General features: G+C 37.0%; 1 protein-coding gene across 7 annotated transcripts in view; it reads right to left on the bottom strand.

Moving 5' to 3' along the window:
• Positions 1-14,792, bottom strand: part of UBR2 (ubiquitin protein ligase E3 component n-recognin 2) — a 115,494-nt gene that overhangs the window by 43,631 nt on the left and 57,071 nt on the right. For all 7 annotated transcript variants that reach the window (XM_040643488.1, XM_008691907.2, XM_008691904.2 and 4 more), the window contains 4 exons: positions 5,350-5,513; positions 5,161-5,260; positions 3,140-3,268; positions 1,856-2,039 (listed from right to left, as the gene is read on the bottom strand). In XM_040643488.1, coding sequence (XP_040499422.1) covers positions 1,856-2,039; positions 3,140-3,268; positions 5,161-5,260; positions 5,350-5,513 — 577 coding nt within the window. The remainder of the gene's footprint in view (positions 1-1,855; positions 2,040-3,139; positions 3,269-5,160; positions 5,261-5,349; positions 5,514-14,792) is intronic.

The following is a 14,792-nucleotide window of genomic DNA, read 5'->3' as shown; positions in this document are numbered from 1 at the left end:
TGTTGTCTACACAGGGATGTTTTTTACAATCTTATCAATAGATGTGGCCACTTGGTTGAGCCTGGCTTGAGGCTTTCGTACCCGAGAAGAAGACCTGCGTCCTCAGTCTCATTCTAACGACCGGCAATCGACAACTGCCACTCAAGCTCCAAGAAGAGTACATACTCCAAGTTGTTCTTAAACTGTTTTTTGTGTGTTTACTAAGTAAGCTCTTCAATTAGATTGTAAGCATTTAGGCCACGTTTTGTCAAATACAGTCAGCAGAACGCTCAAAAACGTTCACTGAGGTCTGAGAGCGGTAAAGACCTAGGCAGAAATAAGTACACTCTCAGAGTACTGACCATTTTCCTGTGGATAACTATCAGCACTGGCTTCCAAAATACAACCAGATTTTTAAAGGTAGCAAAGATCAGCAGCTGAGTTGTAAACAGGACCAACATTCTGGCATCCCAGCTGAATACCTTCCCACAACACCATGCTGTTACCTGCTCGCATCAAGTATCCACAGGATCAGTATGCTCAAAGCACTGACGGAAACAAAACGGGGCCTGAACAAGTTTCATACTAAGTACTTCTTTGTTGTTCTATTTGTTGCATTACTGATATTTAGATGTCTAAGTTATCTTAAATCTCCACAACTGTTGGAATGCTAGGTTCCAGCAGCAAGAAAATGTGACAATGCTCAGAACAATGAAAAAAAAATGCATTCAAAAAAGAAAGAGGGATTATTACTCCTGATCTCCTGACCATTATCCCTTAATAGTAGGAACAGCTCTATGCCCACAAATTTGATAACTTCGATGAAATGTAACAATTTTTTGAAAAACATGAACTACCACAACTCCTAGAAGAAGAAACAGATAACTAGAACTAACCTAAATCCATTAAAGAAATTGAATCAGTAATTAATGACCTTCCAAAAAAGAAAATTATCAAGTCCATGTGGTTTCACTGAGGAATTCTACCAAACATTTAAGGAAGAAATGATATAAATTCTCCACAATCTCTTACACACACCACTTTCACATCATATTAAATTATTCAGCCACACACTTAAGATAAATTACAAATTCTTCAATGAGTAAAAATAGCTACCCTTTAGAACGTCTTTCTACCTTAAAAGTTAAAAATGGAACTAAAGGGGAACAGCACAGTATGTGAGCAGGATAAGAATTCCTGCAATCAAGAAATATGGAAGGAAGCTACACGGGAGTGAGTCTGTAGACAGAGACGGACAAGTGCATATTCAAAGTTTTTGGCCGCTGCAAGGTAGCGGTTTCAAATACTCTACCAAGTATAAAGGGTTTGTAAATCAACTACTTATGGTTAAAAAACTATCATTCCAATGTGGGACTCACTCTTGCCCCACTGCTTAAAAAGGTTATCAATAAATGAGTAAAAAACAGCTTAGAGGAAAAGAAAAAAAAATTTAGGGTGATTTCAATTTATCAGCAATCACTTAAGCAGTAGGGTGATCTGAATGGTAACAACACAGACTCTGAATGTGGGTTGAGTTAAGCAATAACAACATGTGGTATGTGCAGTTTAGAAGTCTGAAGCAGCACTATGGTACAGACGTTATAAACATGGCTTCTGGGGCCAAAGTACCTCACAATTCCTACTCTGCCTCTTTCTTGCCGCATGACACTAAGGAAGTCACCTCTGTGTCTCAGTCATTCCCTCTGGGAAGCAAATGTAATAATAATACCTACCTCATAGGCTGATATGGTGATTAAATAAGTCAATGCTTATAGAACGCTCAGTATAATGTATAGTAAGTATTCAATAAATATTAACCACAAACAACAATTTAAAAGATAATTTCAGGGTTCTTTTTTGGGGAGAAATGCTTTACCTGCAAGTAAGCGAGAAACTGGGAGGTGAATGCTAACTTTTTCTTGGGAAACACAGTATCTGATAGTTTCCACTGAATGTCCACAAATGCTTAACGTGATTGGTTGTTCACCATCAGTGAAACCACCATGACACTGCATCAATACAGCAAGGCATTTCTTGTAAGCTTCAATTAACACTTTTTCCTAAAAAAGAGGGTTTTCTGTAAGTTACTCAAAAGGTTGGGTTTCTAACAACATTGAATAAGCACCTCAAATTTAACGATGAGTAAGTACCTCAGATATCAATATAGGCAACACCAAACTCAATCTTCCCTCCCCCAACTTGGTCCCTCTTCCAGGGCCCTGTCTCAGGGAACGACACCACCATACAGCTGTGGAAATCTAGAAGTTATTTCAATACCCTCCTTTCCCTCATTTCCCACTGTCCGATCTATTACTAAACTGGCAATTTCATATTCTAAATTTCTCTCAAACCTCGCCACTGATCATCTCCAGTAACTCAAAGGAAAGCCAACCATCTATTAAATCCCCTGCTTCTACTTTTGCCCCCCTCCATCTGTTCTCACACAGAGTAATTTAAAAAAAAAAAACACGTAAACTGGATCATGTCACCTTTTCTGCTTGGTAGCCATTAGTGGCGTCCCAACTCCATTAGAATAAAACCTAAACTTCTTTTCCATGGCCTCCAAGGCCCTGCAAGTCAGGCCCCTTTCCAGTTCTCTACCTCCAACCTCTGTGCTCCAACCTGGGCCTTCTCACAGCTCCTGGACCAACCATACTCTTTCTGATCACAGAGCACGATGAAGCTGTCTCTCAGTCAGGAATATTCTTTACTCTTTGACCAGTTAACTCTGACACATAATTCAGATCTCATAGACGTCTTCTCTTACCTCTTAACTTACACAGACTCTCATATAGACTTTATAGCCAAAGGAAAGCAAAGTAATTTTAAGACAGAACAAATGAAACAGTTGTAAAGCTTTATTTTTGGATAAGTTTCTAAACTCTTCTTTTTATATACTCAAAATCTAGACGGGATTGTAGAAAAAAAATGTAGATAGTAACATAAGAGAGAGTGGATCATTTCTTCCTCTATTTTCCAAGTTTTTTCTGAGGCTTCAGAATTTTAACTTTTATGGAATTTATAGGTAAGAGAGGAAAAGATGTTGTTTCATGAGGTAAGTATCACCACTATCCTCTCCAAATCTCCTCAGAATTCTTGGAATCTGTTTATTCCCCCTCTTCCATTTATCTCCTACCCCCTACCCCTTGAAGAAACTCACGTCTAAAGCACACCAGTCCTGCATCATTGAAATGACGTGTGTTAATTTCATTTGTAGAGTGAAGGCTGCCTCCCACTCTGGTTCCATTTCAATATGCTGTCCTACTTGACGTGTAATTGGATCCATTCCCTTAAAAAAAGCAAAAAGATTTTAAATGGATTAAAATTATGTTTGTCCTCTTACATGGAAACTTAAGAAATAATACAGAAAAAAATCTATATTGATTATAAAAACATATAAAGTAAGTTTTAACAAGAAGCTTCAAGCACTATAAGAAATCCAACTTCCTAAATTGCATGTTTATATTAACATTCTCTAAAATATAAATTAAAAACCCCAGTATAGAACAAATATTTTTGAGGCAATCTTGTATCTGTTTTAAACAACAAAATGTATAATTCACTGCAATGATCCTTCAAACTATTTTTTAGCTCTATCATCTATAGACCAAACTGCCAGAAGAAATTAGACAGGCTTTTAAAATGTTACTGAATTTATAAGTACATTTTATAATATACTAAAGTTTTCTTTTTTTCTTTTTTTTTTTAAAAAGATTTTATTATTTATCTGACAGAGAGAGACAGCGAGAGAGGGAACAGAAGCAGGGGGAGTGTGAGAGGGAGAAGCAGGCTCCCCGCCGGGCAGGGAGCCCGATGCAGGGCTCGATCCCAGGACCCTGGGATCATGACCTGGGCTGAAGGCAGATGCTTAACGACAGAGCCACCCAGGCACCCCTAGAATAAAGTTCTCATATTTATTCCTCATCTGCAATTAAAAGTTCTCACAGACTAAAAGAAAGCAAAATAAAAAAAACCAACCCCCCCAAAAAACAGAAATGCAAAACAAAAAGATAAAATAGTTTTATAAAAATACACATTTAAAAAAAATATTTTATTTATTTATTTGAGGGAGCAAGAGAGAGAGAGAGCACGAGCAGGGGAGAGGGACAGAGGGAGAGGGAGAAGCAGGCACCCCAAGAATATACAGTTTTGAAATAATTTTAAATAATATAATGTTGTAGAAACTAGCCTAACAGGGCGCCTGGTGGCTCAGTCAGTTAAGCGTCTGCCTTCGGCTCAGGTCATGATCCCAGAGTCCTGGGATCAGGCCTCGCATCAGGCTCTCTGCTCAGCGGGGAGCATGCTTCTTCCTCTCCCTCTGCCTGCTGCTCTGCCTGCTGGCATGCTCTCTCTGTCAAATAAATAAATAAAATCTTAAAAAGAAAGAAACAAACGAACAAACTAGCCTAACTACTCTCTTGGTGTGTCAGAACTGATTATAGAAAACAGAGGATACCTCAAGTATTTAAAATGACCAAAGTTTCTACAGACAGGAAAACACAGAAGTATTATAATAAATTAAAGATCCCAACCCAATGCAGAAATCAAAATATTTTCCAAAAATGAAAGTTGATTTTATTTCTTGCTTAACAAAGCCAGATAGCTACTAAAAGAATTATAAATGGTATGGCTCAGATACTTTGAGAAGACATCTACCTTCTTACAGTTAAAACCATATACCAGTTAACTTCTGCTTCTAGATTCTGTTCTGTATATATGGGGCTGTTTCCAAAAAAGAATTAAACCGAGGGGAACAAGCTCTATACCGTATTATGTAAAATCATATCAAGGAAAGAAAAAGAATTATGGAAACGTTAAAAATAAAATTAAACATTATAGTTCCTTAAATAATTAACTTCATAATACTTCCACGTAAGCACATTAAAAACAGTTAACTTGCAATCCTCAAAGAAAGAATGTTAATGGTAACCAAAAGAACCACCAAATACAAAAGAATAGTAGATGCCAGAACTTTTGCTTGGATGTCATTCATTCTGTATCATTCTACGAGTTTCCAATTAAAGAGGAGCTTCTTGGTCCAAACTGTAGTCATCTAAATTACTCTTTTGGAAATGTGCCCCAAGTAAAAAGAATACATAAATAGAAAAGATGTTGAGTTCAATGAGCCAAAAAAAAAAAGAAAAAAAGTGCTCCTCTTTAAAATGTTCCATTTATGCATACCTGCATACATTTGAGTAATTCCAAAAAGGCATCAAATCCTTCTAGGAACTTCTGCCTCAGATCATCTGACCACTCGGTTGGTTTGCTAATTAACACATACCTGTACAAGATAAAAATAGTAATGAACATTTGGGTAAACACTGACATATTACAAGTTGCAAGTGGTTGGATAATTAAACAAAAGCTTACTTGAGATCTAAAATAAGGCTCTGAACTCTCCTAAACTTGAAGGCTTGTAAAGCAGTATATCGTTCAAACTGAAATCTGCCCTGGGCATCTCTATGTCTCAAATGATCCATAAAAGTCTTAATGATGGTGGTCATCAGGTTTTCTTCTGTGATAAGCATCCGAGCCTAGAACAAAGTATATCAGAGTACACGGGTAATCAAAACCTACTTACTAGAAAGCTCAAAAAAAGTCACCAACATTGATTAGCTCTTTGAAGTTTAAACCTTTCCAATGCAACTATATAATATCATAAATGCATTACTGTGTATTTCTAAATAACAATTACTTACTCCAATTGCCATGTGTATGAAGCAACAATTATATCACGGAGAAAGATGCCAGAATGTTAGGAGACAGATCCAAGGCTCATTATTCAAAGACAATTCAGGGTGGGGGGTCTGAACCAGGTTGCAAATTTTCCTTAACTGAGACATTTAGACACCTATAATGGTATGGTATAATTATTCTAGGATCCAGAGGTTCATATCACAGATTCTGTAGAACTCAGTATGAAACTATATTTCCTCAATCTCCTTTTAAAATTTATTTTTTGTTTCTGTTTCTATGTATAGATATACATATCTAGGTATTTTTGAATAAGCAAATACATTTAAATGATGCAAAAAAACAAACAACAACAACAAACAAAAACCAACAACAAAAAAACAGGTGAAGAGTCTCCTAACTCCCAAGGTCCCAATCTGTTAGTTTTCTTGCATATTCTTCCAGAAATGGTATGTGTATGTATAATACATACGTATATGTTTACACATACACACACGTATGAACATTTATAATATATGGGTTAAGTGTTGCTAAGTAGCTAGAAGTATGCATATATTTAATTATATCTATTTCTCACCCTCAAAGGACAGCATATTATAAACACTGTTCTGTACCTGTTTTTTAACTTCATGTATTTTAGAGATCGTCCCATATCAGTTCATGTGAATTCCCTCATTCTTTGTAACTATCACCAGGTATGTTTTTCTATCATTCTTTATTTAGCCAGGCAGGCCCTTAATGGTGAGACATGAGACGTCTGGGTTTTTTCTAGTCTTACGGCATTTACTACAAAAAAAGTCGCAACGAATATTAGCTGTGTATAATTGCAAGGATATTTATAGAATAATTTTCTAGGAATGGTTTATAAATTTTAAAAATTTTACGGGTATCATCAAATTGTCTCCACAACGAAGCTTACCAATTTATATGCCCATCTGCAGTGTGTGCCTTTCCCCTCATACTTTCAGTAACACAATGCAACTTTAAACATTTTGATCTTTGCCATTCTGATGATTTTAACTTGCATCTTATTATGAAGGAAGTTGGACATTATTTTATAACAATTTGCATTTCCTTTTTTGCTCCATAATAAAGTCAGAAGGCCTAATATTATTTGAATACCTCATTATTACTCTGCTATAAAAGATCATGGATTTTCTCCTACTTTTCTGGCCTCACCAGGTTCAAGGGTATTATTGGTGTTGGGAAACTATATAACTAGGTCTCTCATTAATCAATAAGCAATACAGAAAGCTGCATCAAAAAGTAGGACAGGGGTGCCTGGGTGGCTTAGTCGACTGAGTGTCTGACTTCTTGATTTCGGCTCAGGTCATGATCTCAGGGTCATGGGATTGAGTTACATTTCAGGCTCCATACTTCTCACCCTCTCTTAGCCCCTCCCCCTGCCTGTCCACGCACACTCACTCTCTCCCAAATAAATAAATCTTAAAAAAAAAAAAAAAGGACAAAAAAGTACAGAAGATAGAAGTCTAAGACTATAGTAGTGTTCTAATGTAAAAGTTCTAAGGTCATCAGATAAAGAGAAAATCTATATAGTTAAATATTCCTTTGAAAAACTCAAAAGTCATTATCACATTGCCAGGACACAGGCCACAAAAACCTCAAAAATCAACAGGATTAATTTCTGTTCATTTTCCTACACAGCGAAGACTAAGGTCAAGTTTGAAGAAGAAGAGGTATCGATATGTTAAGATAAAAGGATATTCCTTTTTGGTTTTTTGTTTGCTATATTAGTTGACCTTGAGAAACTTAAATGAGTATAATGCAATTTGAATGACCTAAGAAAAAACTCTGAAGAGCATGCTTATAAGACTTACAACCAATAGTTGAAGGAAGTTTGGTAGAGACAATTTAATATTGGTGGAATGTAAATCTCACCAATGAAGGCATTTATTTGGCATTTTCAGTTTCAGATGACTGTTAAGAGCGATGGTTTATCCACTGCGTAATTTGGATTGGATTCTGATTGTCATGGGTGTCAACTTAAAAAAAAAAATCAATAAGACACCATTAGTACTGTTCCATTAGAACAGGGGAGTTACTCCGGCATTTCTACTTGTAGAAAGAAAACTAGAGAAAGCGTATTTTCCAAGGTTACAACATTAAAGAAGAAAAAAAAACTTGTTAAAAAGTGCTTGGCTTTATCATCTCATGCCTAGATTGTTGCTACCAACTTTCAAGGTAATCTTTGAGATTAAATATGTAACATTATTATACAGTTCTAGTACTTCTTATCACCCTAAAAAACTGCTTAATTTTTAAATGCCTACAACTCACTTTGCTTTAAAATATATTACTGCTACTTACCTTAATTTGGATTTTATTCATTTTATGTAATTTGTATTCAATCTTGGGTTGCAAGGCTCATTACATATCTAACAGCATATTCAGAATGGGCCGTAGTCCCTCCTAAGACTCTGAAAAACTTTATTTTTTACAAAGAATTTATTTATTTTGAGAGACAGAGCACGTGCAGCAGGAGGGGCAGGGGCAGAGGGAGAGAGAGAATCCCAAGCCAACTCCAAAATGAGCACAGAGCCCGAAATGAGGCTCAATTTTATGTTAAACTAAACATGACAGAGCATACAGGGGTAATGCTGACTATAAATTAGGGCACATTTAATAAAAACAAATTAGAACAAGTAAGATACTATGATCACTTGAATTATTGGTATTGGTTCTTGACAAGGCTATTTAAAGACTGAATTTTCAGTTAACCCAGAAGACCAATATATGGGATTCTATCACTGATATATAACATTTCACTAATATCTATGCAATTGATTTTTAAGCAGGGATACGCAGAATTAATGATGCTTTTTCAAGAAACTATAAATGTACTCTTCTGCTTCCAGTCATGATGGAAGAAGCTTGAGGCTAACCAACATCTCCCCCCACCCAAGAAAAACCAGAAAAGATCAATAAGGGAAAAAAAGTTTGAAATCATTAGAGAGCTGCTGAGGCAATAAGGATTAGAGGGGATAAAACCATGGATAAGCGGCACGGCAGAGGGAGGCGAGCCAACATCCTGTAGCTGCTTTTCCTTCAGCATCTGACTCTTCTGGGAGCAGGGGAAAATGGGATAGAAGATCCCAGGAAAGAGTCTGATAAAGGTGCTAACAGGGAGAAAAATCCGGGATTTCAGCTGATGCGGGGAGTGGGGTGGCCAGGACTCTAGTAAGAACAGAAGGGTAGGAATGGAGTCCAACTTTCTTCCAGTTTTCCCCATAAGACATCTGCAAAATTCTGAAGCTGTGCAGGCCAGGAGTCTAAGAGCAGAAAGACTAGAAGAGCAAAGGAGTGATGTGGCAGTTTTAGCAAGTGGAGGAAACAAAACAAGTTCAGGACCCTAGAGAAAGGAGGAACTCTAGTGAACCTTCTAGGCTCTCGCCTAGGAACCCTTAGAGGGTAATGTTGCAGGGGTGAGGATGACTCAGAAGATAGAGTCTTATCAAAACAATCTGGAGTTATGTCAATTCCTAACTAGACTAAGGGTGATGGGCCTCACTCCACCTGCCTAACATTAGGGGAATCTTCTTAGGAGAAAGATATCATGCAGTGTCTAAGATTTTGTAATAAAAAACATCCTATCAGAAGGCAATCAGAAAGAGAACGGGGCAGAGACCATATCTGAGGAGAGAGGACTCCAAAATTTCCAAAACCGAGAAAGCCACCAGCCTAGGGATACAATAGCTACAAATGCCAATATTTATAAAGAAAACCAAACCTACATAAATCATAGCAAGACTGCTGAAACCTAAGACAAATGTCAATAAAAAGTTATTAAGCATTTCAAATGGCTAAAAATCAAAAGGGGCAAAAATATAAAAAAATTAAATAGGAATACAACTACAAATGATCTAGATAATGACATTATCAGACTATGACTCTATTTAAGATTTTATTTATCCGTTTTGGAGAGAGAGAGCGCGTGCACGTGACCATGGGGAGGGACAGAGGGAAAGGAAGAGAGAGAGAATCCCAAGCAGACTCCATACTGAGCACAGAGCCTGACATGGGGCTCGATGCCACTACCTTGAGATCATGACCCGAGCTGAAATCAAGAATCGGAAGTTCGACTGAGTCACCCAGGCACTCCCACACCATGACTTCAAAAGAGCTAAGATTTACATGTTCAGAAAATTGAGGGAAAAATGGAGAATTTCACCAGAAAACTGGAATCCATTAAAAAAAAAAAAAAAAAGAATGGATTTTTGCTTCATGAATCAGGTAAGAGAGAATAGGTGTAGTTTTCTCACTAAGTACCCCTAAAAATTCTGGAGATTATATGCAAAATAACACCAGAAGATTCAGAAAGGTGGCTAGAAGAAGGCAGACTGGCTAGGGACCTCAGCGGACCCAAGAAATGACATGGCAGAGAGTTCTAAGAAGCTGGTAACCTGAAAATGCCAAAGGGCACAGATTTTTTTTAAAAAGCCCAAATAAAAGCCCGTTCTCTCAAACACAGGAAGAAGTAATCCAGCAGGACAGAAAACTTTCAGACAATAACCCCTTTACTCTAGGCAACCGCTACAGAAAAAACTGTAGCTCCGTACCCACCTACACCAGTAAAGGCTGAGTGGAGAAGTCTAGACTCCCACCCTTCAGGGGCTGAAACATGGCGCTTGCCTGTCATGTCAGGGATGCACACCATAACCTCCAGGGCACTGCTACTCGAAGTATGGTCCATGGACCAGCAGCCTGCAAACTGCTTGTTGCCAGTTGTGACGAGAAGATAAATCAACTACTGGTCACAGTTTAATTTAGCCGACGTTTTTTTCTCACAGCAAGAGTTTTGCCGAGACCAACGCTGTTGGTTCACATTCTGGTACACGTTGTTTATCCTGTCATTACTGGCACTTTGGAATAAAACTGCTTTAGAGTCACTCTTAGGAGAAGAGTAAGTGAATGTACAACAAACCAGTTAATAAAGGGTGGGGGGAAAGAAATAATAACTATTTAATCCAAAAGAAGGTAAAAAAGAAGAGAAAAAGAAACAAAACACGTGGTTCAAACAAAACAAATCACAAGGTGGCAAATTTAAAGCCAAATGTACTAGTAATTACATTAAAAGAGCAGTAATCTGATTACATCATCAGGAGTGTCAGATTGGGTAAACAAAAAAAAGTGATGTAAGTTTAATATAAGGGCACAAAAAAAGTTAAAAATGTGAGGTGCCTGGGTGGCTCAGTTGGTTAAGCGTCCAACTCTTAATTTCAGCTCAGGTCATGATCTCAGGGTTGTGAGATGAGGCCCATGTCGGGCTCTGTGCTGGGCGTGGAGCCTGCTTGAGATTCTCTCTCTGCCCCTTCCTCCACTCCCCACTCTCTCTCTCTTCAAAAAAAAAAAAAAAAAAAAAAAAGGAAGGTAAAATGTAACCATGGAAGAGACATACTATGCAAACACTAACCAAAAGAAAGGAGCTCTTGCTGTAGTATCAGATAAATTACTTTAAGTCAGGAGTATTATCTGAGATGAAAAAGGTAATTCGTAATGATAAAAGGGTTAATCTAGGAGGTACAATTCTAAATTTGTATGTATCCAATAACATAAAGACATATAAAGCAGGTATATAAAAACAGAACTAAAAGGAGAAAGACAAATCCAACAATCACTGTGGGAAACTCTAAGATACTTCAACAGTTGACAGAACAAGTAGACAGAAAACTAGTAAGTATGTAAGACTTACACAATGAAAATGAACAAACTTGACCTACTTGACATATAGAAATACTGCACCAAATAAGAGAATATATATTATTTTCAAGTCCACATGGGATATTTATCAAAACTGAAAACATTCTGGGCCATAAAACTAGACTCAACAGAGGACTGAAATCAGCATGTTTTCTGACCACAGTGAAATTAAGCAGAATTCTTTTTTTTTCCACCTTTTTTTAGTTTTTATTTAAATTCCAATTAGAATACAATGTAATAGTAGTTTCACGTGTACAATATAGTGATTTAACACTTCTGTACAGCACCTGGTGCTTATCACAAGGGTACTCCTTGATCCCCATCACCTATTTCACCCATCCCCCCACCCCCAGAAATTAAGCAGAATTCTTAACAAGATAATTAGAAAATACCCAAATGCTTTGAAATTTAGCATATATCTCTAAGAAGTATAATCACAAAGAACAAATGGGTCAAGAAAGAGATCATGAAGGAACTCAGTGAATTTTTTGAGCTGAATAATAAAAATAGGACATTACGAAATTGTGGGATGCAGCTAACATTATGCTTATATGGAAACTTAAGACTTAAATGCACTTATCAGGAAAGAAAGGCTGAAAGCCGACAACTTAAACATCTCAAGGAATTATAAAAAGGATGGTAGTCATCATGTGGTGAATAAAAGCAGGAATTTTCTCATTCCTGATCTCAGGGGAAAAGCTTTTAATACTCAGCATTAAGTAGAATGTTTGCTTTAGGTTTTTATTTTTTGTTTTGTTTTGTTAAAGTTTGTTTTGTTAAAGTTCTGTTTCATTCGTAGGTATGAGGTATTTTTTGTTTTAAATTACGAGTGCTGAATTTTCATTAATTCAGAAAAAAGCATTTGATACATCTTTTTTTCTGTTAATAAGGTGAGTCATGCCAGCTGATTTCCCCCATTTTTTTTTTTTAAAGATTTTCTTTATTTATTTGACACAGAGAGAGACAGCCAGCGAGAGAGGGAACACAAGCAGGGGGAGTGGGAGAGGAAGAAGCAGGCTCCCAGCAGAGGAGCCCGACGTGAGGCTCGATCCCAGGACTCCGGGATCACGCCCTGAGCCAAAGGCAGACGCTTAACGACTGTGCCACCCAGGCGCCCCACAAACTTTTCTATTTTTCTTATTAGTCTTTCTAAATATCTATTCCTTTCCCTTGGTGTTTTAAAAGAACCAACTTTTGGTTGCACTGATTTTCCCCTTATGTATATTTGCTTTGTTTTATTAATTCTTGCTCTTTATTATTTCCCTTTTTCTAATTTCTTTAGACAAAAGACCTAAGCTCTCACAATGGCCTTGCCCATTTCATCTTCAACCCTATCCCCAAACTCAATGATGTCACTGACCATTTTCTTCATTTATTTAGAAACACTGTCCTGTTTGGGATTCTTTCTTCCAAAATGCCAAGTGCACATTCATCTTGGAACTTTTGTACTTGCTGTTCCCTCAGGAGGCTCTTTCACCAGTTAGTCACATTACTCATCTGTCTCTTTCTTCAGGTTCCTGTCCAAACACTACTTCGCTGAGAGGCCTTCTGATAACTTTGTATAAAATATCACCCCTTCACTGTCAGTCTCTATTCCCTTAACCTGCTTTTTCTACTTCATAGCACTTATCAACACTTGACTTATAAACGGTATGCAACTGTTTTATCTGTCTCCTCCCAATTAGACTATAAATTCCATGGGAACAGGGACTTTTGTCTGCTTGTTCACTGCAATATTTACCTCTAGAGCCCACGACAGTACCTACTCAGTAAAGGTGCTAAATAAGTAAGTTCTGAATAAATGAGTACATACGCTATTTCTAGTGTTTTTAACTAAAGGAATCAGACGAGAAACAAAAAATAAAAGTTGAAATATTAGAAGAAACAAAAATTACTTGTAATCTGATTACTCAAAATCCCAAGGAATCAACACAAAATATTAGAAGAAATGTTAATTAAGAGGACCAGAGAGATACAAGATGAATATGTAAATATCAGTGCTTTTCCTACATAACAGACATAACCAGATTAAAAATGTGTAAGACCCATAACGAGAGAACTATGAAGTTTGTAGTAAGAGCATAAAATAAAACTTAACAAATGAGGACAAATTATGTTCTTGGATGGGGATATTCGATATTGCAGAGATATCAGTTCTTCCCAAAACTTTAAATACATTTTCAATCAAAATCCTAATGTGTTTTTTTGTGATTTTAGTTAATCTTAAAAAAAAAAAAAAAAAAAGCCTGAGAACATTAAAGAAATTATTAGAAGAGAATAATGGAAGAGTTAGCCCTACAAGGTATCAAAATAGAGTATTAAGCTAAAATTATTAAAACTGGGTACTGACATGGAAATGGACAAACAGATCAATGGAGGAAGCACAGATATGAACACACACAGGATTATCTCAGAGGCTTCTCAGACATCCCTGACTAAAATGAAAGTGTCTCTCTTCACAAATCCTACTCATTCTCCAAAACCCTCTTATGCAAGTGGCACGACATCCATTGGGCTGCAAGTCACAAACCTGGGAGTCATCTTTACCCTTTCCCTCCAAACAACCAACAAATCACCAACTGATCCCTCAAACCCTAGTCTAGCCAATTCTGTAGATTTTACTACTTAAATCTATTTCACAACTCATATCCACTGCCACAATCCCAGCTCAAGTTACCACCAATTCTTGTCTGGATCATTGCATCAGCTTCATAATTAGGTTCCCCACACTCACTTTTGCCCCGTCAATTTGTTCTCCAAATCACAAACAGCATGATTTTTTAAAAATCACAAACATGATGATGTAAATGCCACTTAAAACCTTGACTGCCTTCCCATAAAACCAAAATCCTTCACTTGGCCTATAATATCTCATTAGTGGATACAGACAGCTTCAACTGTACCAGAATACATCCTTGGACGTAAAGGTAATCCTGGGAAAAACACTTGTTAAAAGCAAGCAAGCAAGCAAACAAACAATTGGAAAATGCACCTTGTAGGAAAATAACCCTAGAATCCTATACAATTTAGCACCCTCCTTCGTTTCTGGTCTCATTTTATTCCATATTCAAAGATCTTCAACTGTGCTGGCTTTCCTTCTGTTTCCTAGATAGGAACTTTCCTACTTCAGGACCTGCTCAAGTGCTAGCCCCTTAAGTGAACTTTCCTTCACGACCCCACGTAAAGGTGCCTTCCTTATAGAATTCCTCTCTGAACTCTGAGAAAAGGTCTGATCTCTCTACTATTCTCTTTAAATACAACCAAATTCTTGAGTTTTCATTATAATTTTAATTAACCAATTTTATGAGTCTTTCCCATTATTTTAAGTTCCCTGAGGGTAAGGACCACATCTGTTTTTGTTCACTGCTGTATACCCAAAGCTTAGAACTATGCCCAATAAA

Source organism: Ursus maritimus, unplaced genomic scaffold, assembly GCF_017311325.1.
Source record: "Ursus maritimus isolate PB19 unplaced genomic scaffold, ASM1731132v1 scaffold_29, whole genome shotgun sequence".
NCBI lineage: Eukaryota > Metazoa > Chordata > Mammalia > Carnivora > Ursidae > Ursus > Ursus maritimus.
The sequence above is the reverse complement of the archived record's forward strand: the minus strand, read 5'-3'. Positions and strand labels throughout refer to the sequence as shown.